This window comes from Sturnus vulgaris, unplaced genomic scaffold (genome assembly GCF_052056855.1).
Source record: "Sturnus vulgaris isolate bStuVul1 unplaced genomic scaffold, bStuVul1.hap1 Scaffold_297, whole genome shotgun sequence".
Taxonomy (NCBI): Eukaryota; Metazoa; Chordata; class Aves; order Passeriformes; family Sturnidae; genus Sturnus; species Sturnus vulgaris.
In genome coordinates, this window is record NW_028276371.1 from 145,739 (window position 1) to 171,353 (window position 25,615).

Genomic DNA, 25,615 nt, shown 5'->3' on the forward strand with positions numbered 1-25,615 from the left:
CTGATTTTTATCCCCCATTTTTCAATGATTTTTCCCCATTTCTCTCTGATTTTTTCCCCATTTCACCATGATGTTTTCCCCATTTCTCACTGATTTTTCCGTTGATTTTTCATGGATTTTTCCACCCATTTTTCGTGGATTTTTTCCCCTTTTTTCCCCATTTCTCACTGATTTTTTCCCCCCATTTATCACTCCTTTTTCCCCATTTTTCCCCATTTCTCACTGATTTTTTCCGCCATTTTTCATGGATGTTTCCCCCAATTTTCATGGATATTTCCTGATTTTCCCCCCCATTTCTCACTGATATTTGCCCCCATTTCTCTCTGAATTATTCCCCCCATTTTTCATGCATTTTCCCGCCCATTAATCACTGATTTTTTCCCCATTTCTCACCGACTTTTCCCCCCATTTCTCACTGATTTTTATCCCCCACTTCTGACTGATTTTTCCCAATTTTTCGTTGATCTTTTTCCCCATTCCTCACCGATTTTTCCCCCATTTCTCTCTGATTTTTCCATCATTTTTCATGGCTTTTCCCCCCCATTTCTCACTGATTTTACCCCATTTCTCACTGATTTTATTAATGTTTGTATTTCTATTTCTAATTATGTTTATATTTATATTTATTATTATTGTTTTGCATGTTTATGTTTATGTTTATATCTATGCAGGTTAACGTTTGTGCATGTTTATGTCTATGTTTATATTTATGCATATTTATTTTTATGCCGGCGAACGCGGGCAGGCGTTTTATGTAAACGCCTATCCGCCGGGGTCCTAGAGAGGCCGCCATCTTGAGTGTGTCGGGACTCTCAAAATGGCGGCTCGGGCGGCACCCCGCCTGACCTTCCCAAAATGGCGGCAGAAAGGGCGGGAAAAAATCAGGACCCCGGTGTGTAGGCATAAGATGCCTGATTACATCGCCGACGCCGATCCGCTCGCCGACAATTTTCCCGGACGTGTCAGAGCGTGCCGACAACGGCCGCGCGGTCCGCGGTGCCGCGGGCGTGAGGGCGCCGGCGGGCGCGAGCAGGCGTTTTATGTAAACGCCTATCCGCCGGGGTCCTAGAGAGGCCGCCATCTTGAGCGCTGCCGCAGGGCTGGGTCCCGGCCCGCGGGCCCTTCCGCCATCCTGAGAGGGGCACGGTGCAGTACCCGCCTGTGTCCACACGGCGGCAGCACTGCCGCCCAACTCAGCCCGGCACTGCCGCCCTGTCAGGGACAGCCAGAGAAGGGAGAGAGTTCCAAGCACCAGAGTCCCCACCCGTCATAAAATCCTCTCAATGAACGCCCCAAAAAAACCCCGACCCAAACTAAAAATGCCCTGCCTCTGACCAAATGAAAAAAAAACCCTTTTATATATAGAAATCATCTATTTTTTAATATTTAATTTCTAGTCATAATCTAGACATATTTCATATATTCAATTTAATTGCTATTCTATTTATCATATATACAATATTATTTTATTATTCATTATATACATAGATTTATATTACTAATGTTATTTCTATTTTATCTATATCCATCTATATTTGGAGGTTCATTGTTTTTAATATTATTTCTTTAAAAGCTCTGCCTCTAACCAAATAGAAACAAAAAACTCGATTATTTTAAATTCTATTTGAATATATTTTTTTATTTAGTTTTCATATTTATATCTGTAGATTTATATGTCTATATTGTGTATTCTATATTTATAAACTATTTAACGTATTTTTTACTTGTATATTAATATACTATATGCTATTTACATTCTATTATAACATACTATTTAATATAACATATTAAAATCGATAAATTATTTATATTACATACTACATACATATATTTTATATTTATATTTATTTCTATAGATTTATACTTACATATATATATGCATATATAGTTATAATAATTTTATGTCAGTATCTATTTTTGCATATTTGTATATTTTTGCCTATATGATTTATATTATTTATTAAAAACCCTCCTCTAACCAAATAAAAAACAATAAAACATTCCTTTTAAAGTCTAAGTATTTATATATTTCTATTTTCATAACAAAATATAATGTAATGTAATATATTTATATATTGGTTTCTTATATTTGCTTATATATTTTTATTCTTTATCTTTTCTATTTACAGTATCTATTAAAAAACCCTACCTCTATCCAAACACAAACCAATAAAACATTCCTTTTAGACTATATTTAGCTATTTTTTAAGGTTCTGTTTTTCATGCATTCTACACCCACCCCTCCCTCTCAATGTTCTGGCACCCACCATGACCCCCCCCCCATGCCCGACTCACCTGCTCCTCCAGCGCAGCCCGGCTCCCTCTCCCAGGGACCTTGGGGTGCCCCAAACCACGTCGGAGCCCCCCTCAGCCTTTTTTCCTCACCCCAAAGAAGGCACAGAACGACTCCAACTGCCCTGGACAGCAGCAGGGCACTTGACTGCAACCCCTCCCATGTGTCCATCCCACACAAAGTGACTCTGCTGACACCAGAAAAGGGAGGGCAACCCCCACAAGGGCTGAAGTTCCTCCCCAGCCCTGCAGACACAGGGGACAAGGGGCAGAAAGGAGGAGGGGCAGCAGAGAGGACAAGGGAAGAAAATCAACATCAAGGTGCACGATGAAATGGAACCCCCCCTAAAAAAAAAAAAAGAAGAAGAAAAATGAAAACGAAAAATAACCAAAAAACGAAAAGAAACCCCTGGCATGCTGGATGGGCAGCACAAGAGGGAGGGATTAAAAATGAACAGGGACAGTGTCCTGGTTTTGGGCAAATTTGGGGGAAAACCTCCAGAAGGAGCCCCCAGACAGCAAACCCCACGACTCCTCCCCCCCACCCCACCGGGTTCGGGAAGAATTTCCTCGGAGAAGAGTGGGAGAAAAAAACCTCTTTATTTAACAAGCAAGACACTCCCCAGCACAGGGAAAAAAGACAACACCAGCTGACAAAAAACTCTTTCACCGTTCTGAAGGGATGACGAGTTCAGTCTCTCTGGCGAGTGGTCGCCCAGTTATCAGTCTCTGGCGCTTGGGAATGGCTGCTGCAGGTGACAGAGTGTAGACTCCCGGTGTTTCTTGGGGTTTCCCAGGTCCCCGTCCGGAACAGGTTCAGATGGTATCCAGGAGAGGGAGGGGACGGGGTGGAAGAGAAAACAGTCCAGGGAAAAAGTTGGACTGCCTAGCTGAACTAACTAATAAGAAAAAAGCAAGGGCAAAGCGAAGGAAAGAAAAAGAGGCAGAAGCGAGCAAGCAGGCAAGCAAGCAGGCAAGCAAGCAAGCAAGCAAACCGAGCTAAAACCTCTCCTAAACATAGACCATGGGGGAGGTGAGCCGGCTGATAACAAGACAAAACAAAGCTTCACTCTCAGAGTCAGTCCTGGAAGCACAGGACATAATACCAAACATAATCAGGACACATGATTGGAGATAGAAACACCATAACATCACCCTAGGACAGACAGTGACCGGGACACAAGGATCCCACGGGAAACAACGGCACAGGGAGCACCACAGAGGCACAGAGAAGGACGGAGAAAAGACAGAGAGTGCCAAACACACAGCAAGGACTGAGGGGTACCATGACAAAGAGGGAACCCAGGAGCCAGAGAGGAAGCGAGCACAGCCCGTGCGGGGCGGGCAAAGACGGGCAAGGAGCAGCACAGCCACGGAGACAGAGAGGCACGGCCAGCAGGACAGAGGCTCACCAGGAGAGGGGCACAGCAAGGGAGGAGCACCGGGCAGCGCTCCTTTAGGACAAGAATATTCACACACACAAGCAATTCCCTCATTTGCACCTCATTCTTATTTCACACCCCCCCCCCCCCCCCCCAATAAAAAATTCAGCTCATAGCACAGGCAGCTCTGGCTTTTCCCTGCACAGTATTTCTACCAAGGCCCTGGGCACAGCACGCGGTCGCGAGTCACCTGAATCAATCCTGATTTAACATTTCAAAGCTTCTCCTTCTGGCACTGCACCTTCTCAGACCCGGGCTGCCATGTTCCACTCCCCTCATGGCCACATTCAAGAACAACTGTTGCCATTCTGCAGAGAATTCCCAATATGACTCACGTATTATCAGTGGGCAGAAAACTCTTTGGGCTTCAGTTCCACCTCTCACCTGTTCCACGTGGAGGGAGGACAGGCATTAGTCACACATCACAGCAGCAGTGATGGATCAAGGCTTTTTTTTTTTTTTTTTTTTTTTTGATTGAATAAAAGGGTAAGAAAAAACAAACCAGGTCTCATACAAATGTCTTGAAACACCATTAAAGCTTTTTAAACCCAAGGAGACCATCGTGATTCCTGACTTCAGTCTTCTATCCATACTGGTTTTGGCATCATGAAATCAATCAGAGTCTTTTAAGAAATACTAAATCATCATGACTAAACCCCGGGCTCCTGGTCATTTGCACTTACAGCCCCTTGTAGGAAGCTCTCCAGCCTTTTTTTCCCATCCTACGTTGGACAGAGGATGGCTGTGAACCGCACGCCTCCACACAAACAGTCCTGCCGGTTCCTCAAAAAGTTTAAAATGCCTGTGATAAAAATGATAGAAAGTAATACTGCCTCTCACACTGTGCAAGAAATGGGAAGTTGGACTTTCAATGTCCCACTGAGAGATGCCGAATAAAAGCTTCCCCATGAGCTCGCACAGAGTAGTAACATTTCTTGGACGAAACTAAACTAAGATTTTTTTTTTGACCAAACAAGATAGGTCTGTATGAGAACAGCTCAGGAGGCTTTCAGGGCTCGCAGTGATGCTGGCAGAGCACAGAACGTTAAAGATGAAGTCTTAACTCCCTGAATTAATGCCCTGTGGTAGCCAAATCTTTTTGCAAAGACACATAAGACTTGCTTCTCCTTGTTTCCGAGTTCCCAAGCCGTCCTGTAATTCGTCACCTGCACTAGTGCAGACCAATCTGCCGTGGGCAAGGAACAGATCCGGCTCCTGAGCTCCAAGCCACGTGTCCCCGATGGAAACCCAAGTCAGGAATACAAAAACACCTGTGGAAGAAAGACGAGAGAAAAATCAGAAGACACAGATATTCTTCTATTCCCACACAGAAATACCGAGCCAAGCTGTTTACCTCTGGGACTCTGTTTTAAAACAGCTCCCCAGCTCTGTTCCTAGATGGAAAACGTGGAGTGGCTTTGCCCGTGCAAAGCCAATGAGCCTCCTCACAAGAAGGAACAAACCAGTTTCCTGCTAAATCAGACACCTGGAAATCTCACCTGTCACATGCTGTCATGGACCAGCAAGAGGGATCAGCATCCAGGCCCACGTGGACTTGTTCATTCCTGGCTTCTAATGCAGCAGGGACAACAGCACTGAAGGGAAATGATCACGTCTTCATTTAAAGAGAACCCAACTTCTTCATCAAAGCCATCACTGTCCTCGAGCAGGACATCCACCATATCCAGGACATCTAATAAGTGAAGAAAAACATCAAAGCAAGAATCCAGACTAACAGGAAAAACAACAGACGTAGAATGCAACACTCCAGGAATACAAGGCATCTTTTTAATTCTTTTTAATTAAAAAAAAAAAATAAAAAATAAAAAAAAGGATGAAAGCCACATTTGTCACGCAATACAACTTTAAGTGCAACCCCTAAATTACAGCTGAACCTTCACTCTGCCTTTCAATGCTGCTGTCCAGCACGGAGCAGCTGTGGCTGCTCCTGGATCCCTGGATGTGTCCAAAGCCAGGCTGGACACTGGGGCTTGGAGCAGCCCGGGCTACTGAAAGGTGTCCCTGTTCATGGCAGGGCTGGAACTGGATGAGATTTAAGGAGCCTTGCCGGCCAAACCACTCTGGGATTCCATGACTCTGTCAACAGTCCCAGGCAGAAGGGCTAGATTTCCATTTGAGTTCAAAAACGCTGCTGCAAGAGCATGAAGAGAGATTTCAAATACCGTTCAAGTGGCACAACCACGGCAGAAATGACTTTCAGAGGTAAAGCGGCAACTTGGCAATTCCACTTCGACTTCTGATACCAAGAACACGTGGAGAGCTGAATCCTGGAGGGCCCTTACTTAACAGGATTGCCAGAGTTATCCATCCCCAGTTTGCTGATTAGGGCTAGAAAGTGTATCCCCAAGTCATGGAGTTGGGATGTTGACAGGTTACCACATACCATCAATGTGAGAGACGGGGATGCTGATGTTATCAGAGTCCTGTTTAAACAGAGCCACCTGGAGCGTGCTGGCTGCCTGAACCAGGTCTGCTGCCTTGTCAGTGTAGGGACAGGGGTTGGTCACCAGCTTCAGCAGGACCTGTCAGCAAAGGTGGGGAGAAAGGTAAGTGCACCTGCTGGCTGGCAAGTGCAGGGGAACCACACGGTACTGAGAACGACCACGTGCTGAAAGCTGGGCAGCTTTTATGAGGACAACTTCCATAGCACTTCTGCAGGATTCTGTCTACAGTTCCTGCTCTACAGGCCACACTGATGGAAAAACAAAAACCCACCACAACTTGGCACCTAGACTGCGACCACACACCGAGTACCTGGGCAGACCACAGTGGAGGCAAAGCACTGGGCATTCAACATCCTGAAGAGTAAACAGCAAGTGTCACCTTTCCTTGTCAAGGACCACCATCTACTGAGCTCTGATAATGTCGGCACCTAAAGAGGAGATCAAAGCTACCCACACCTACACCACTCTACCCTTACACCGACAATGCTGTAATAACAGCTGATCTCTTTGGATTTCATTTTCCTACAAATCATTTGGCTGCCCTCCCACTGAACACAAGAAGGATGCCACCTCCGTATAAAGAATCCCAAACAAGGCTTTTCTCAGAATTCATTCGCTGGTCTTTGACAGGTTTCTCAACAATAGCAACAAGACCTCCAGTTTCCACTAACACTATTCTTTGCATTTTTTTATCCAGCTGATTTGAACACCGTTACCTTTTCCAAAAACTGAATCACTGCTTCCTTCTGGTCTTCTTTTGTATTATCCGAGTGCTCCAGCCAAATTGAAAGCTCCTTCCACGTGTACTCAAACGCTCCACTGTCACGTAAAACCTGTCCAGGAAACAAAGGAGGAGGTGTGTAAATAAACCTCAAAACACCTAAAATACAAAACCCCGAGGGATGCAGATCTTTTTCTATAGTTACCTTCATGCTTCCTTCTTTTAGGAACGAAAAGAAGAGCAGGTTGATGAGGAGTCGTATCTGCCGCTCTCCTCACCCTCAGTTCAAGAGGCTCACTAGGGGGACTTCAGCTGCATAGTGGACAATAAAAATCCTACTTCTGTAATTTTTGGAAAGCAGGTTATACTGCTTTCAGAGGGCGGTACAGCTTTCTATCATCACAGGCAGTTAAAAAAAAAAGAAAAAAGCACCTTCAAAATAGCCTGTAGGGGAGTTTTAGAAAACTACCGATGAAACAGAGGAAAATCATTGCTAAATTAAACCTGAATCAGGCTACTTGTACTTAAAGCAATCAGGCAGAGGGATGAACAGTCACATAAATGAGCAGTGGGCTGTGACCACAGCAAGGTCCAGAGAGAAGTGCAAGTTGCTGGGGGTGGTGAGGAAGACAACAAGTCACACACCCTAGAGACAGGCTTTGACGTGCCTAGAAACTTCCCCCCGCTTTCCTGCTCTCCAAATTCAGGCCCTGACTGCGAGCACCCAAACTCGGTGACCCCGAGCTCCAGCTCTACAAGCAAGAAAGGAGGAGGGAGAAGAGGAAGGAATCCGAGTGACACCAGGGTTCAGCTCCCTCCCCCTAAGGCCCAGCAAGAGAGGAAACCTTGCCCAGCTTCCCGACCCTGGCACCTACGTTGGACGACTGCAATTACACAGGATGAATCTGTGCCTTTGCTCCTCTCCACACATCAAATACAAGGAAGCCATCACAACTCATTTGTTCTACAGTTACTCCGTGTACAACACCAGCAGCTCTAAAAATAACTGCTGCTCACATCAGTCTGACAGGGGAATTCATTTAAAGCAAGAAAACATGAAGGAAAAAGGATTCATTATAATATAAGCGACTATTTTTGGCAGGGTCTGGAAACAGAAATGCACCTGCAGCTCTCACAAAACCGGGCAGGAACAGAATGTGAAATCCAAAAACGAGCCTTCAGTTACATGGCACTGTGCAGAAAAGTAAGTCCTTACCATCTATTCTTAGCAGCCTTTCTGCTGACGGAACTGCCCCAACTTCCCTGTTCCTGCTTTCCCTTCAGAGAAAATGCAAAGGACTGAAGTGGAAAGTGGACACAGGAACAAGTCAAGCAGTCCATGTTCCCACCTGGCAAAAGAATCCAAAACCATCAGAAAAACGGCACATTTTGAGCAGCTTTCGGTTGAGACATTCATTGCTGGGAGACCAAGTGAACCTGCCTTTAATCCCTTGCAAGGATCAAGGGCAACTAAACCCGAATTCAGTCACTGTAACTGGATTTTTTCTTGGCAGGACAGTCTGGTTGCATTTATTCCTTATTCCTAGGGGTAAATCTCTACCCCTCCTTAGGTAACTAAAGGATGTCCTCTTTGAATAAGGTGCTAAAAACAGCAGCCTCTGGTGTCTGGTGGACTTCGAGCTGACCAGCTTTTTCTCAAAAGTCAAATAACTAATTTAAATATGCAGAGGGGGATGCTAATTTTCAAGACAAAAAGTACTCCTTGCATCAAAGCTGGGATCAGACAATAACAGAGAGGACTACTCTGCAGGGCCAGAGGAAACCGGAGAAGACTTATGAAAGGCTAGAGTGCTGAAGTACAGATTAAAGAAACGCTGATAAAAAGTAAAAATCCAAAGCAATATCTTCTTGATCAATGTCAAGACCTTTGCAGGCACCAACTGCACTGATTTATTACAGTATCAGAATTCATTCAGCCTCGGGGGGGTGCGTAAACACGACAGACATTTTCTTTGCTCTTTCATCAACTGCTGCAGTGAAGTCCGTTCACAGCATTGATTTCTGTCAAATATTTCGTTACTAGCCGGTTATCTGACAGCAAATTTCAACAAGAGGCACAGGAAAGGAGACTGGTGACCACACAATCCTGCAGCAAAGGTAACTGCTTCAAGAAAAAATCGTACAATCCTGAAATTTCAGGCCAGTGGGATAGAGTGAATATCCTGATATTTCAATTCCAAAGCTTACCTTAATGGTCTCGGGCTCCGGGGCTTGGAGGGGGGGTCGGTTCGGAAGGGCCGCCTCCGGAGGAGGGGATCCCGGGGGGAGTCAGGGGCCCGGGGAGGGGGGCGAGGCGGAGGGAGAGGAAAAAGAGGAAGATGAGGAGGAGGAAGAAGGGGGAGAGGGTTTGAGAGGAGGGGAAGCCCAAATCCGTGCTGTGTGCGGAGCTCCGACAGCACGCTGCAGCCCGCAGCTCAGTGTGAGCACGGGGCAGAGGAGGCGATTTCTGGGCATTCAATCACCCTGAGGCGGGCCCGGCACCGCCCCTGCAGCACCGTCCCCAGCACAGCTCGGTACCGCTCCGGGATCACCCGGCCCCGCCCCCGGTGCCGCCCGGGACCACTGGGGACCGCCCCTAAAGCACCGCCCCGGCCCCGCCCGGTCCCGTCCCCGGGACCTCCGTGCCCCGCCTCGCCAAGCCCCGGCTCCGCCCCGAGCCTGCCCGGGCTGCGCCGGGACCATCGCTGGCGGCCCCGCCCCTCTTCCCCGGGCCGAAGCGGGCTGAAGGAGATGTCCGCACGATTGGAAACGCCGCCGAAAATCGCACCCGTGGGATCGGTGTCGGCGTCGTGCGCAGGCATCCCACTAGAGCGAGCGGGCTCCTTGCTGTGCCACCCTCCTTTTGCAGCCAGAGTTAGAAGGTCGGGGAGCGACACCCGAGCCGCCATCTTGGGAGAGGCAGGCGCGCAGTACCGCGCTCTGCCCACAGGGTGGCGCTTGGGAGACAGGCAAGGGATGGAATCAAGGAGTGTCCCAATCCTTGAGGAAATCCCCCTGAATGAACGCCCCAAAAAACCGCGACCAGAACTGAGAAACCTCCTGCCTCTGTATGAGTGCAAAGGGTGTGCAAGGAGTGTGCAAATAGTGTGCATTAGCAATCGATCGGCAGGCATTGGCAATCGATCGCCGATATAATCGATCGGCAGGCATTGGCAATCGTTCGCCGATCTAATCGATCGGCAGGCGCGATCAATCGATCGCCGATCTAATCGATCGGCAGGCATTGGCAATCGATCGCCGATCTAATCGATCGGCAGGCATTGGCAATCGATCGCCGATCTAATCGATCGGCAGGCATTAGCAATCGATCGCCGATCTAATCGATCGGCAGGCGCGATCAATCGATCGCCGATCTAATCGATCGGCAGGCGCGATCAATCGATCGCCGATATAATCGATCGGCAGGCATTGGCAATCGTTCGCCGATCTAATCGATCGGCAGGCATTGGCAATCGATCGCCGATCTAATCGATCGGCAGGCATTAGCAATCGATCGCCGATCTAATCGATCGGCAGGCATTGGCAATCGATCGCCGATCTAATCGATCGGCAGGCATTAGCAATCGATCGCCGATCTAATCGATCGGCAGGCGCGATCAATCGATCGCCGATCTAATCGATCGGCAGGCGCGATCAATCGATCGCCGATCTAATCGATCGGCAGGCATTAGCAATCGATCGCCGATCTAATCGATCGGCAGGCATTAGCAATCGATCGCCGATCTAATCGATCGGCAGGCGCGATCAATCGATCGCCGATCTAATCGATCGGCAGGCGCGATCAATCGATCGCCGATCTAATCGATCGGTACTCGCGATCAATCGATCGCCGATGTAATCGATCGGTAGTTGCGATCAATCGATCACCGATGTAATCCATAGGCATGCATTAGTTATCGATCACCGATCTGATTTTTCCCGCCATTTTTCATTGATTTTTTTCCCCATTTCTCACTGATATTTACGGCCCATTTTTCATGCATTTTTCCCCCCATTTCTCACTGATTTTTTTCCCCCGCAATTTTCGTGGATTTTTTCCCAATTTTTCCCCATTTCTCACTAAATTTTTTCCCCCAATTTCTCAATGATTTTTTTTCCCCAATTTATCAAAGATTTTTTCAACATTTCTCACCGATTTTTTCCCCATTTCTGACTGATTTTTTCGACCCATTTCTGACTGATTTTTCCCCATTTCTCTCTGATTTTTTTCCCCATTTCTCACTGATTTTTTCCACCCATTTCTCATGGATTTTTTCCCCATTTTTCCCCCATTACTCACTGATTTTTTCCCCCCATTTCTCACTGAATATTCCCCCATTTTTCATCGACTATTCCCCCATTTACCACTGATTTTTCCCCCATTTCTCGCTGATTTTGTCCTCAATTTTCGCCGATTTCTCATTGATTTTTTTCCGTTTCTCACTGATTATTTCCCTCATTTTTCATGGATTTTTTCCCCATTTTTCCCCATTTCTCACTGATTTTTTCCCCCATTTTTCATGGATGTTTCCCCCAATTTTCATGGATATTTCCTGATTTTCCCCCCCATTTCTCACTGATATTTGCCCCCATTTCTCTCTGAATTTTTCCCCCCATTTTTCATGCATTTTCCCACCCATTAATCACTGATTTTTTCCCCAATTCTCACCGACTTTTCCCCCCATTTCTCACTGATTTTACCCCATTTCTCACTGATTTTTTTAATGTTTGTATTTCTATTTCTATTTATGTTTATATTTATATTTATTGTTATTGTCTTGCATGTTTATGTTTATGTTTATATGTTTATGTTTACGTTTGTGCATGTTTGTGTCTATGTTTATATTTATGCATATCAAGGTATCCTTTAAAAACAACGCCCCACCAAAAACAAAAACAACACAAAACGCCATTCAAGAACTCCCTTATCAACACCTGAATGAAAAAACATGGCATTAGATAAATAGACCATAGCCCTTATCATACACCATCTACAAACAAAATAAAGCTATACCATACATCCTCGAAAACCACCTTCAAAGCACGACATTAGAAAAAAAAACTTTCCAGAATTAAAAGCTGTATCTAACAAAAGCCGTCTGATAAAATTAACAACCAAGCCCCCACCATCAGAGCTGCCCCTACTAAACTCCCCATCGTACATATGAAAAATCAGTTTTAAAAACCTACTTCAATTCATTCTGCCTCAAATACAAAGCCATCCAGAAAGTTACCTTCACTCAAAAACAAAAGCGCACGTAGTAAATAACATTAAAAAATAAATCAGCACACTACACACCACAAGCATAAAATATTGAATTAAAACCAAAAATACCCCTATTCATTAAAGAGCCCAGCCGCAAGCTATATTTAACTATAACTTCGTGCAAACGTACACATATCATTAAAATAGATTTCTTTCAGAATACAACTGATGATCTAAAATAGTAAAATGTCCGAGAACGATATTATAATAGGATATCCTCGATCATCCTCCCGCAAATTCTCTCCACTGTATTGTCCGACACACACCGGAAAAAAAATCCAGTTTTTACTTTTTTCAGCTAACTTCTCATTTATTAGCTGAGAGGAATGTTGAATTTGTCTTTACAAATGAGCTGTGGATCAGCCTGTAGATAAGGCTAGCACTGAGAGATAAAAGAAACAATGGGATGGATTCCACTGATTGATGAATGGAAAGAGATATTTGCCTTTACAAACAAACTGCAGGGCTGCTGATAAATGAAATTGGATATCGAAAGATGAAAGAAGCAACGGGGGGAAACTATGAATTCTAGAAGAATTAAAAATTAAAAGGGAGGGTTATACATTAGAGGGGAATTTCAGGTATCAGGCGTTCCGGGAAGTCTGTGCCTCTCAAGTACCTCAGCCAATGGGAAAAGAGAGAGGGAAATGCGGCCGGGAAAATAGGATAAAAAGGAGGCTGCGTCCTCCAAAAATTTGAGAGATCCCAGGGGAATGTCCCATGGCCTCTCCCTTTATTCGAATAAAGCAAAAAGGACTCCTCTGTTTCCTTTTTGGACATAAACCGCTGGTGTTTGTGGATTAATTTTCCTGACATTTAGCAACATATTGTTAAAAAAAAAAAAAAAAAAAAAAAAAAAAAAAAAAAAAGTGATCCAGAAGAGGGCAACATTGACAGCCATTCCAAGACAGGATGAACAAATGCTTTCACATTGACAGAGGATGCTGCGATGTTCTGAGAACAGAAGATAGAATAAAATAAAGGAAGGTGATGTTACAAGACAGAAAAGGGTAAAATAAAAGGAGTACCTGAGACTGGGGGGCGGGGGGGAAGAAAATGGGGAAATATTAATTGCTACACACTAGGTACAAATGCTTTTTACAAGTAATTTATGAGAAGCAAGCTAAAAGCGTCTTACTGCTGCTAGTGATATCATGCTCCAAGCTCTGCTAATAATTCCTATTTCTAGCAATAGTTAAATTGAACTCACTACATTCCAACTATTTTTCTGCTTGTTTAGATGGCAGATCCGTTTGGAACACACCTTAGTATAGCAAATTCTATGCCCAGGTAGGGACCTCTCAGTTCTTCCATAAAACATTTTCTTCTGCATTATGGCAAGCCTTTGTTTTAGCTTGACAGCTTTCTTGAAACTTAAATTTACGCATGTGTCCAAAGACATTTGCAATGTAGGCACATCATATGGAAAGTAAATAACATTCTCGAGAGGGAGTTGCTTTGTTACTGAGGGGATGAAAAGCAAGGCTAGAGCTAGTAGAACTACCCAAGAAATTGGACTTAACGCAGCTTTTACAAGGCTCAAAGTAGCCATACCGAGATGTTTGAGCTAAAAGCCCCAGTTACCAGACTTACAGGCCTAATAGTTATCACCACACCACATTCCCTGGTTGCAGTATTTTTAACAGCAGTGCAGAACGCTACTGAAAATTATTTTTAGGTTGAATTGTTCTCTCCCCTCACTGCCTGTGTAGCTGTTAGAGGCTTCCAGGAGGCTGGGGAAGCAGACTGCTGGTTTCACTTCCAGACAGGTCACTTCCGTGGTCTGCTGGAGGGCACTTTGAAGCCCGTGTCCTTTTCTTGCTCTATTGTATCTGACAACTTTCCTCCCCCACGTCTGTTTTTTAGCGGGCAGCATTTTTGGAGGGCCAGTCAAAGACCTCAGGCTCCGAGAGAATTCGTCTGCTTTGCTCTGTTTATGTGTGCAACAGATGGGAGCAGCAACTAAGTCAAGTAGTAACTTCTGAGCTGCCCAGTTATCAGTAAACCAAAATATTCTTTTGTGACTCTCGCCAGACGAACATATCATCCTATCCGAGTCACACACTGCCCCTCTGGCATTTTCCAGTCAGACAAAGAATTCCTGGCCCCTTCCTTGCATGAACCTCAGCTCTCCACCTTGTTCCAGAAAGAGTTCTAGATCCAAGGCCCAGTGAGCCAGCTACCCTTTGCTGCCCTGAGCAGTATGGAAACAGCCAAGCCCCAGCCCTGCAGCCCTGCCTAACTCGCCTTTGCCTCCCAAACCTGAACCTTTTCCTTGGCTGTGGCAGCCTCACTCATGCAATCCTGAAGACAAAAATCTGATTTGGCAGGTGAGGCCGTTTCTAACGCAAAAGCTTCACCAAGGTTTCTCTTCCAACTTCAGCCTTAAACAGTCCTGTCCTCCTCAGACAGCCCCCACCTCCAGCCTTTAGCTGTAAATACTTACTGTTTTATAGCTAATGCTTGCCACCCCTCAAAATTAAGTCTTTTGATATGCATTTACATCCCTCCCTAACCATGTCCTCATCACCCTTCCCAAACTCAGCCTCATCTCCAGGCCTAGAATCTCTCCCTAGGTGAGGGACTGTCCTCGGGTAGGAGTGCTGACAGACCTGTGCATGAGCCCAGCTGCATAGCCCGTGCTAATCCCAGCCCAGCTCTAGCCTTTAAACCCACTGGGGCTTTGGTACTGGAGGCCCAGTTACAGTAACCCCTGTGGCCGTTCCGCTTCCAGGCCATCTGGGAGTTGTGATCCCCCACCCTACACCACTTTGGTGAGAAATGCATTCCTTTCTTACAATAAAGTTTTCATTTTATGTCTAAATTCAAGCATTCCGAGAAAACGTGTAGCAATTATATCAAGACAGACATGACAGGCACCAACATTAGTCTTTCATTACACACTTTTCATGCCTTCTCTCCACAGATTTCTTTGAGGCAACTCTGACTCCTTTTCTCACAGGCAGCTCCACACAGCACCCACTCCTCCTCTCCTCTGTACGACTGGCTAAACCCCAGCCTGTCCCTTCCCCAGCCACCTGAGCCTGTCTGTCCCACACACAGCATCCTCTCACCTTGTCCATCCCTTGCACGGCCACGTGTCCCTTCCTCCTCGCAGCACAGCCAGCAGGCTCCAGCCCACACTGCAGCAGGCTCTGCACCTCCAGCTGGAGCTGTGCTTAGTGAAACTGGCAGCCAGCTGACCCACGCTTTTATAACAACCAGCCTCACTGGGCAGGCAAGGCTGTTTCCACTCCTTGCTAATCAGTACAGCTGTAACTCGTTGGCAACTAGTGCCTTCTGCACTATCCTTACAAACTATTCTCCTACAGAAATGGACCGGAATTCCGCGGGGATTTTCCGGGGATTCCGGGGGGATTTTCTCGGGAATTCCGGGGGGATTTTGTCGGGGATTCCGGGGGGATTTTCTGGGGGATTCCGGGGAGATTTTATCGGGGATTCCTGGGGGATATTCCCGGGGATTCCGGGGGGATTTTATCGGGGATTCTGGGCATATTTTCTCGCGGATTCTGGGGGGATTTTCTCAGGGATTCCGGGGAGATTTTATCGGGGATTCCGGGGGGATTTTTCCCGGGAAATCCGGGGGGATTTTTCCCCGCGATTCCAGGGGGATTTTCCAGGGGATTCCGGGCATATTTTCTCGGGGATTCCTGGGGGATTTTCCAGGGGATTCCATGGGGATTATCCAGGGGATTCCAGGGGGATTTTATCGGGGATACCTGGGGGATTTTCCAGGGGATTCCTGGGGGATTTTCCCGGGGATTCCGGGGGGATTTTCACGGGGATTCCGGGGGGATTTTCACTGGGATTCCGGGGCGATTTCCTCAGGGAATTCCGGGGGATTTTCTCGGGAATTCCGGGAGGATTTTCCCGGGGATTCCGAGGGGATATTCCCGGGGAATTCCGGGGGGATTTTCTCCGGGATTCCGGGGGGATTTTCCAGGGGTTTCAGCGAGGAATTTCCCGGGGAATTCCCGGTGGATTTTCCAGGGGATTCCGGGTGGATTTTCTCGGGGATTCCGGGGGGATTTTCCCGAGTATTCCGGGGGGAATTTTTCGGGGAGTCCGGAGGGATTTTCCCGGGGTATCCGGGGTGATTTTACGAGGAATTCCGGGGGGATTTTCCCGAGTGTTCCGGGGGGATTTCCTCGGGGATTACGGGATGATTTTCTCTCGGATTTTTTTCCCCAATTTTTCAAGCATTTTTTCCCGCAATTTTCGTGGATTTTTCCCAAATTTTCCCCATTTCTCACTGATTTTTTTCCCCATTTCTCAATGATTTTTGCCCCAATTTATCAAAGATTTTTTTCCCCATTTCTCACTGATGTTTTTCCCCATTTTCCCCCCATTTCTCACTGATTTTTATCCCCCATTTTTCAATGATTTTTCCCCATTTCTCTCTGATTTTTTCCCCATTTCACCATGATGTTTTCCCCATTTCTCACTGATTTTTCCGTTGATTTTTCATGGATTTTTCCACCCATTTTTCGTGGATTTTTTCCCCTTTTTTCCCCATTTCTCACTGATTTTTTCCCCCCATTTATCACTCCTTTTTCCCCATTTTTCCCCATTTCTCACTGATTTTTTCCGCCATTTTTCATGGATGTTTCCCCCAATTTTCATGGATATTTCCTGATTTTCCCCCCCATTTCTCACTGATATTTGCCCCCATTTCTCTCTGAATTATTCCCCCCATTTTTCATGCATTTTCCCGCCCATTAATCACTGATTTTTTCCCCATTTCTCACCGACTTTTCCCCCCATTTCTCACTGATTTTTATCCCCCACTTCTGACTGATTTTTCCCAATTTTTCGTTGATCTTTTTCCCCATTCCTCACCGATTTTTCCCCCATTTCTCTCTGATTTTTCCATCATTTTTCATGGCTTTTCCCCCCCATTTCTCACTGATTTTACCCCATTTCTCACTGATTTTATTAATGTTTGTATTTCTATTTCTAATTATGTTTATATTTATATTTATTATTATTGTTTTGCATGTTTATGTTTATGTTTATATCTATGCAGGTTAACGTTTGTGCATGTTTATGTCTATGTTTATATTTATGCATATTTATTTTTATGCCGGCGAACGCGGACAGGCGTTTTATGTAAACGCCTATCCGCCGGGGTCCTAGAGAGGCCGCCATCTTGAGCGTGTCGGGACTCTCAAAATGGCGCCTCGGGCGGCACCCCGCCTGACCTGCCAAAAATGGCGGCAGAAAGGGCGGGAAAAAATCAGGACCCCGGTGTGTAGGCATAAGATGCCTGATTACATCGCCGACGCCGATCCGCTCGCCGCCAATTTTCCCTGTTGTTTCAGAGCGTGCCGACAACGGCCGCGCGGTCCGCGGTGCCGCGGGCGTGAGGGCGCGGCGGGCGCGGGCAGGCGTTTTATGTAAACGCCTATCCGCCGGGGTCCTAGAGAGGCCGCCATCTTGAGTGTGTCGGGACTCTCAAAATGGCGGCTCGGGCGGCACCCCGCCTGACCTTCCCAAAATGGCGGCAGAAAGGGCGGGAAAAAATCAGGACCCCGGTGTGTAGGCATAAGATGCCTGATTACATCGCCGACGCCGATCCGCTCGCCGACAATTTTCCCTGTTGTTTCAGAGCGTGCCGACAACGGCCGCGCGGTCCGCGGTGCCGCGGGCGTGAGGGCGCCGGCGGGCGCGGGCAGGCGTTTTATGTAAACGCCTATCCGCCGGGGTCCTAGAGAGGCCGCCATCTTGAGTGTGTCGGGACTCTCAAAATGGCGGCTCGGGCGGCACCCCGCCTGACCTTCCCAAAATGGCGGCAGAAAGGGCGGGAAAAAATCAGGACCCCGGTGTGTAGGCATAAGATGCCTGATTACATCGCCGACGCCCATCTGCTCGCCGCCAATTTTCCCGGATGTTTCAGAGCGTGCCGACAACGGCCGCGCGGTTCGCGGTGCCGCGGGAGTGAGGGCGCCGGCGGGTGCGGGCAGGCGTTTTATGTAAACGCCTATCCGCCGGGGTCCTAGAGAGGCCGCCATCTTGAGCGTGTCGGGACTCTCAAAATGGCGGCTCGGGCGGCACCCCGCCTGACCTGCCAAAAATGGCGGCAGAAAGGGCGGGAAAAAATCAGGACCCCGGTGTGTAGGCATAAGATGCCTGATTACATCGCCGACGCCGATCCGCTCGCCGACAATTTTCCCGGACGTGTCAGAGCGTGCCGACAACGGCCGCGCGGTCCGCGGTGCCGCGGGCGTGAGGGCGCCGGCGGGCGCGAGCAGGCGTTTTATGTAAACGCCTATCCGCCGGGGTCCTAGAGAGGCCGCCATCTTGAGCGCTGCCGCAGGGCTGGGTCCCGGCCCGCGGGCCCTTCCGCCATCCTGAGAGGGGCACGGTGCAGTACCCGCCTGTGTCCACACGGCGGCAGCACTGCCGCCCAACTCAGCCCGGCACTGCCGCCCTGTCAGGGACAGCCAGAGAAGGGAGAGAGTTCCAAGCACCAGAGTCCCCACCCGTCATAAAATCCTCTCAATGAACGCCCCAAAAAAACCCCGACCCAAACTAAAAATGCCCTGCCTCTGACCAAATGAAAAAAAAACCCTTTTATATATAGAAATCATCTATTTTTTAATATTTAATTTCTAGTCATAATCTAGACATATTTCATATATTCAATTTAATTGCTATTCTATTTATCATATATACAATATTATTTTATTATTCATTATATACATAGATTTATATTACTAATGTTATTTCTATTTTATCTATATCCATCTATATTTGGAGGTTCATTGTTTTTAATATTATTTCTTTAAAAGCTCTGCCTCTAACCAAATAGAAACAAAAAACTCGATTATTTTAAATTCTATTTGAATATATTTTTTTATTTAGTTTTCATATTTATATCTGTAGATTTATATGTCTATATTGTGTATTCTATATTTATAAACTATTTAACGTATTTTTTACTTGTATATTAATATACTATATGCTATTTACATTCTATTATAACATACTATTTAATATAACATATTAAAATCGATAAATTATTTATATTACATACTACATACATATATTTTATATTTATATTTATTTCTATAGATTTATACTTACATATATATATGCATATATAGTTATAATAATTTTATGTCAGTATCTATTTTTGCATATTTGTATATTTTTGCCTATATGATTTATATTATTTATTAAAAACCCTCCTCTAACCAAATAAAAAACAATAAAACATTCCTTTTAAAGTCTAAGTATTTATATATTTCTATTTTCATAACAAAATATAATGTAATGTAATATATTTATATATTGGTTTCTTATATTTGCTTATATATTTTTATTCTTTATCTTTTCTATTTACAGTATCTATTAAAAAACCCTACCTCTATCCAAACACAAACCAATAAAACATTCCTTTTAGACTATATTTAGCTATTTTTTAAGGTTCTGTTTTTCATGCATTCTACACCCACCCCTCCCTCTCAATGTTCTGGCACCCACCATGACCCCCCCCCCATGCCCGACTCACCTGCTCCTCCAGCGCAGCCCGGCTCCCTCTCCCAGGGACCTTGGGGTGCCCCAAACCACGTCGGAGCCCCCCTCAGCCTTTTTTCCTCACCCCAAAGAAGGCACAGAACGACTCCAACTGCCCTGGACAGCAGCAGGGCACTTGACTGCAACCCCTCCCATGTGTCCATCCCACACAAAGTGACTCTGCTGACACCAGAAAAGGGAGGGCAACCCCCACAAGGGCTGAAGTTCCTCCCCAGCCCTGCAGACACAGGGGACAAGGGGCAGAAAGGAGGAGGGGCAGCAGAGAGGACAAGGGAAGAAAATCAACATCAAGGTGCACGATGAAATGGAACCCCCCCTAAAAAAAAAAAAAAAGAAGAAGAAAAATGAAAACGAAAAATAACCAAAAAACGAAAAGAAACCCCTGGCATGCTGGATGGGCAGCACAAGAGGGAGGGATTAAAAATGAACAGGGACAGTGTCCTGGTTTTGGGCAAATTTGGGGGAAAACCTCCAGAAGGAGCCCCCAGACAGCAAACCCCACGACTCCTCCCCCCCACCCCACCGGGTTCGGGAAGAATTTCCTCGGAGAAGAGTGGGAGAAAAAAACCTCTTTATTTAACAAGCAAGACACTCCCCAGCACAGGGAAAAAAGACAACACCAGCTGACAAAAAACTCTTTCACCGTTCTGAAGGGATGACGAGTTCAGTCTCTCTGGCGAGTGGTCGCCCAGTTATCAGTCTCTGGCGCTTGGGAATGGCTGCTGCAGGTGACAGAGTGTAGACTCCCGGTGTTTCTTGGGGTTTCCCAGGTCCCCGTCCGGAACAGGTTCAGATGGTATCCAGGAGAGGGAGGGGACGGGGTGGAAGAGAAAACAGTCCAGGGAAAAAGTTGGACTGCCTAGCTGAACTAACTAATAAGAAAAAAGCAAGGGCAAAGCGAAGGAAAGAAAAAGAGGCAGAAGCGAGCAAGCAGGCAAGCAAGCAGGCAAGCAAGCAAGCAAGCAAACCGAGCTAAAACCTCTCCTAAACATAGACCATGGGGGAGGTGAGCCGGCTGATAACAAGACAAAACAAAGCTTCACTCTCAGAGTCAGTCCTGGAAGCACAGGACATAATACCAAACATAATCAGGACACATGATTGGAGATAGAAACACCATAACATCACCCTAGGACAGACAGTGACCGGGACACAAGGATCCCACGGGAAACAACGGCACAGGGAGCACCACAGAGGCACAGAGAAGGACGGAGAAAAGACAGAGAGTGCCAAACACACAGCAAGGACTGAGGGGTACCATGACAAAGAGGGAACCCAGGAGCCAGAGAGGAAGCGAGCACAGCCCGTGCGGGGCGGGCAAAGACGGGCAAGGAGCAGCACAGCCACGGAGACAGAGAGGCACGGCCAGCAGGACAGAGGCTCACCAGGAGAGGGGCACAGCAAGGGAGGAGCACCGGGCAGCGCTCCTTTAGGACAAGAATATTCACACACACAAGCAATTCCCTCATTTGCACCTCATTCTTATTTCACCCCCCCCCCCCCCCCCCCCCCAATAAAAAATTCAGCTCATAGCACAGGCAGCTCTGGCTTTTCCCTGCACAGTATTTCTACCAAGGCCCTGGGCACAGCACGCGGTCGCGAGTCACCTGAATCAATCCTGATTTAACATTTCAAAGCTTCTCCTTCTGGCACTGCACCTTCTCAGACCCGGGCTGCCATGTTCCACTCCCCTCATGGCCACATTCAAGAACAACTGTTGCCATTCTGCAGAGAATTCCCAATATGACTCACGTATTATCAGTGGGCAGAAAACTCTTTGGGCTTCAGTTCCACCTCTCACCTGTTCCACGTGGAGGGAGGACAGGCATTAGTCACACATCACAGCAGCAGTGATGGATCAAGGCTTTTTTTTTTTTTTTTTTTTTTTTGATTGAATAAAAGGGTAAGAAAAAACAAACCAGGTCTCATACAAATGTCTTGAAACACCATTAAAGCTTTTTAAACCCAAGGAGACCATCGTGATTCCTGACTTCAGTCTTCTATCCATACTGGTTTTGGCATCATGAAATCAATCAGAGTCTTTTAAGAAATACTAAATCATCATGACTAAACCCCGGGCTCCTGGTCATTTGCACTTACAGCCCCTTGTAGGAAGCTCTCCAGCCTTTTTTTCCCATCCTACGTTGGACAGAGGATGGCTGTGAACCGCACGCCTCCACACAAACAGTCCTGCCGGTTCCTCAAAAAGTTTAAAATGCCTGTGATAAAAATGATAGAAAGTAATACTGCCTCTCACACTGTGCAAGAAATGGGAAGTTGGACTTTCAATGTCCCACTGAGAGATGCCGAATAAAAGCTTCCCCATGAGCTCGCACAGAGTAGTAACATTTCTTGGACGAAACTAAACTAAGATTTTTTTTTTGACCAAACAAGATAGGTCTGTATGAGAACAGCTCAGGAGGCTTTCAGGGCTCGCAGTGATGCTGGCAGAGCACAGAACGTTAAAGATGAAGTCTTAACTCCCTGAATTAATGCCCTGTGGTAGCCAAATCTTTTTGCAAAGACACATAAGACTTGCTTCTCCTTGTTTCCGAGTTCCCAAGCCGTCCTGTAATTCCTCACCTGCACTAGTGCAGACCAATCTGCCGTGGGCAAGGAACAGATCCGGCTCCTGAGCTCCAAGCCACGTGTCCCCGATGGAAACCCAAGTCAGGAATACAAAAACACCTGTGGAAGAAAGACGAGAGAAAAATCAGAAGACACAGATATTCTTCTATTCCCACACAGAAATACCGAGCCAAGCTGTTTACCTCTGGGACTCTGTTTTAAAACAGCTCCCCAGCTCTGTTCCTAGATGGAAAACGTGGAGTGGCTTTGCCCGTGCAAAGCCAATGAGCCTCCTCACAAGAAGGAACAAACCAGTTTCCTGCTAAATCAGACACCTGGAAATCTCACCTGTCACATGCTGTCATGGACCAGCAAGAGGGATCAGCATCCAGGCCCACGTGGACTTGTTCATTCCTGGCTTCTAATGCAGCAGGGACAACAGCACTGAAGGGAAATGATCACGTCTTCATTTAAAGAGAACCCAACTTCTTCATCAAAGCCATCACTGTCCTCGAGCAGGACATCCACCATATCCAGGACATCTAATCAGTGAAGAAAAACATCAAAGCAAGAATCCAGACTAACAGGAAAAACAACAGACGTAGAATGCAACACTCCAGGAATACAAGGCATCTTTTTAATTCTTTTTAATTAAAAAAAAAAATAAAAAATAAAAAAAAGGATGAAAGCCACATTTGTCACGCAATACAACTTTAAGTGCAACCCCTAAATTACAGCTGAACCTTCACTCTGCCTTTCAATGCTGCTGTCCAGCACGGAGCAGCTGTGGCTGCTCCTGGATCCCTGGATGTGTCCAAAGCCAGGCTGGACACTGGGGCTTGGAGCAGCCCGGGCTACTGAAAGGTGTCCCTGTTCATGGCAGGGCTGGAACTGGATGAGATTTAAGGAGCCTTGCCGGCCAAACCACTCTGGGATTCCATGACTCTGTCAACAGTCCCAGGCAGAAGGGCTAGATTTCCATTTGAGTTCAAAAACGCTGCTGCAAGAGCATGAAGAGAGATTTCAAATACCGTTCAAGTGGCACAGCCACGGCAGAAATGACTTTCAGAGGTAAAGCGGCAACTTGGCAATTCCACTTCGACTTCTGATACCAAGAACACGTGGAGAGCTGAATCCTGGAGGGCCCTTACTTAACAGGATTGCCAGAGTTATCCATCCCCAGTTTGCTGATTAGGGCTAGAAAGTGTATCCCCAAGTCATGGAGTTGGGATGTTGACAGGTTACCACATACCATCAATGTGAGAGACGGGGATGCTGATGTTATCAGAGTCCTGTTTAAACAGAGCCACCTGGAGCGTGCTGGCTGCCTGAACCAGGTCTGCTGCCTTGTCAGTGTAGGGACAGGGGTTGGTCACCAGCTTCAGCAGGATCTGTCAGCAAAGGTGGGGAGAAAGGTAAGTGCACCTGCTGGCTGGCAAGTGCAGGGGAACCACACGGTACTGAGAACGACCACGTGCTGAAAGCTGGGCAGCTTTTATGAGGACAACTTCCATAGCACTTCTGCAGGATTCTGTCTACAGTTCCTGCTCTACAGGCCACACTGATGGAAAAACAAAAACCCACCACAACTTGGCACCTAGACTGCGACCACACACCGAGTACCTGGGCAGACCACAGTGGAGGCAAAGCACTGGGCATTCAACATCCTGAAGAGTAAACAGCAAGTGTCACCTTTCCTTGTCAAGGACCACCATCTACTGAGCTCTGATAATGTCGGCACCTAAAGAGGAGATCAAAGCTACCCACACCTACACCACTCTACCCTTACACCGACAATGCTGTAATAACAGCTGATCTCTTTGGATTTCATTTTCCTACAAATCATTTGGCTGCCCTCCCACTGAACACAAGAAGGATGCCACCTCCGTATAAAGAATCCCAAACAAGGCTTTTCTCAGAATTCATTCGCTGGTCTTTGACAGGTTTCTCAACAATAGCAACAAGACCTCCAGTTTCCACTAACACTATTCTTTGCATTTTTTTATCCAGCTGATTTGAACACCGTTACCTTTTCCAAAAACTGAATCACTGCTTCCTTCTGGTCTTCTTTTGTATTATCCAAGTGCTCCAGCCAAATTGAAAGCTCCTTCCACGTGTACTCAAACGCTCCACTGTCACGTAAAACCTGTCCAGGAAACAAAGGAGGAGGTGTGTAAATAAACCTCAAAACACCTAAAATACAAAACCCCGAGGGATGCAGATCTTTTTCTATAGTTACCTTCATGCTTCCTTCTTTTAGGAACGAAAAGAAGAGCAGGTTGATGAGGAGTCGTATCTGCCGCTCTCCTCACCCTCAGTTCAAGAGGCTCACTAGGGGGACTTCAGCTGCATAGTGGACAATAAAAATCCTACTTCTGTAATTTTTGGAAAGCAGGTTATACTGCTTTCAGAGGGCGGTACAGCTTTCTATCATCACAGGCAGTTAAAAAAAAAAGAAAAAAGCACCTTCAAAATAGCCTGTAGGGGAGTTTTAGAAAACTACCGATGAAACAGAGGAAAATCATTGCTAAATTAAACCTGAATCAGGCTACTTGTACTTAAAGCAATCAGGCAGAGGGATGAACAGTCACATAAATGAGCAGTGGGCTGTGACCACAGCAAGGTCCAGAGAGAAGTGCAAGTTGCTGGGGGTGGTGAGGAAGACAGCAAGTCACACACCCTAGAGACAGGCTTTGACGTGCCTAGAAACTTCCCCCCGCTTTCCTGCTCTCCAAATTCAGGCCCTGACTGCGAGCACCCAAACTCGGTGACCCCGAGCTCCAGCTCTACAAGCAAGAAAGGAGGAGGGAGAAGAGGAAGGAATCCGAGTGACACCAGGGTTCAGCTCCCTCCCCCTAAGGCCCAGCAAGAGAGGAAACCTTGCCCAGCTTCCCGACCCTGGCACCTACGTTGGACGACTGCAATTACACAGGATGAATCTGTGCCTTTGCTCCTCTCCACACATCAAATACAAGGAAGCCATCACAACTCATTTGTTCTACAGTTACTCCGTGTACAACACCAGCAGCTCTAAAAATAACTGCTGCTCACATCAGTCTGACAGGGGAATTCATTTAAAGCAAGAAAACATGAAGGAAAAAGGATTCATTATAATATAAGCGACTATTTTTGGCAGGGTCTGGAAACAGAAATGCACCTGCAGCTCTCACAAAACCGGGCAGGAACAGAATGTGAAATCCAAAAACGAGCCTTCAGTTACATGGCACTGTGCAGAAAAGTAAGTCCTTACCATCTATTCTTAGCAGCCTTTCTGCTGACGGAACTGCCCCAACTTCCCTGT

General features: G+C 46.5%; 2 protein-coding genes and 1 long non-coding RNA gene across 6 annotated transcripts; all 3 read right to left on the bottom strand.

The window, feature by feature from the left end:
- Positions 1 to 4,173: 4,173 nt before the first annotated feature.
- On the bottom strand, positions 4,174 to 19,739 carry LOC148217790 (nucleolar pre-ribosomal-associated protein 1-like). 4 transcript variants are annotated; one of them, XM_088158484.1, is made up of 6 exons: positions 19,721 to 19,739; positions 7,126 to 7,232; positions 6,916 to 7,032; positions 6,139 to 6,277; positions 5,234 to 5,427; positions 4,174 to 5,005 (listed from the first exon to the last, which is right to left on the bottom strand). In XM_088158484.1, the coding sequence occupies exons 2-5, from the start codon at positions 7,129 to 7,131 to the stop codon at positions 5,294 to 5,296; spliced, it is 396 nt and encodes a 131-aa protein (XP_088014610.1). In that variant the 5' UTR covers positions 7,132 to 7,232; positions 19,721 to 19,739; the 3' UTR covers positions 4,174 to 5,005; positions 5,234 to 5,293. The 4 variants fall into 4 exon arrangements, with proteins under 4 accessions (XP_088014610.1, XP_088014609.1, XP_088014608.1 ...); XM_088158483.1 differs by lacking the exon at positions 19,721 to 19,739 and adding an exon at positions 9,129 to 9,537; XM_088158482.1 differs by lacking the exon at positions 19,721 to 19,739 and having other exon boundaries at positions 7,126 to 7,808.
- Positions 19,740 to 21,602: 1,863 nt separating this feature from the next.
- Positions 21,603 to 22,894, bottom strand: LOC148217791 (uncharacterized). The gene is made up of 2 exons (XR_015800750.1): positions 22,663 to 22,894; positions 21,603 to 22,434 (listed from the first exon to the last, which is right to left on the bottom strand). It is a non-coding gene; the product is annotated as an uncharacterized LOC148217791 (long non-coding RNA).
- Positions 22,895 to 23,407: 513 nt separating this feature from the next.
- LOC148217792 (nucleolar pre-ribosomal-associated protein 1-like) lies at positions 23,408 to 25,236 on the bottom strand. Its single transcript, XM_088158485.1, has 3 exons — positions 24,554 to 25,236; positions 24,344 to 24,460; positions 23,408 to 23,705 (listed from the first exon to the last, which is right to left on the bottom strand). The coding sequence occupies exons 1-3, from the start codon at positions 24,557 to 24,559 to the stop codon at positions 23,556 to 23,558; spliced, it is 273 nt and encodes a 90-aa protein (XP_088014611.1). The 5' UTR covers positions 24,560 to 25,236; the 3' UTR covers positions 23,408 to 23,555.
- Between the last annotated feature and the right edge of the window lie 379 nt (positions 25,237 to 25,615).

What these genes read in the sequence shown, in the direction of transcription:
- LOC148217792 (XM_088158485.1), bottom strand. An exon ending in TGATTCAGTTTTTGGAAAAG is followed by an intron (nt 23,706 to 24,343) that starts GTAACGGTGTTC and finishes CTTTGCTGACAG; the next exon opens with ATCCTGCTGAAGCTGGTGAC.
- LOC148217790 (XM_088158481.1), bottom strand. Translation starts at nt 7,131, where the DNA reads ATGAAGGTAACTATAGAAAAAGATCTGCATCCCTCGGGGTTTTGTATT. An exon ending in TGATTCAGTTTTTGGAAAAG is followed by an intron (nt 6,278 to 6,915) that starts GTAACGGTGTTC and finishes CTTTGCTGACAG; the next exon opens with GTCCTGCTGAAGCTGGTGAC. An exon ending in CCCCGTCTCTCACATTGATG is followed by an intron (nt 5,428 to 6,138) that starts GTATGTGGTAAC and finishes TTCACTTATTAG; the next exon opens with ATGTCCTGGATATGGTGGAT.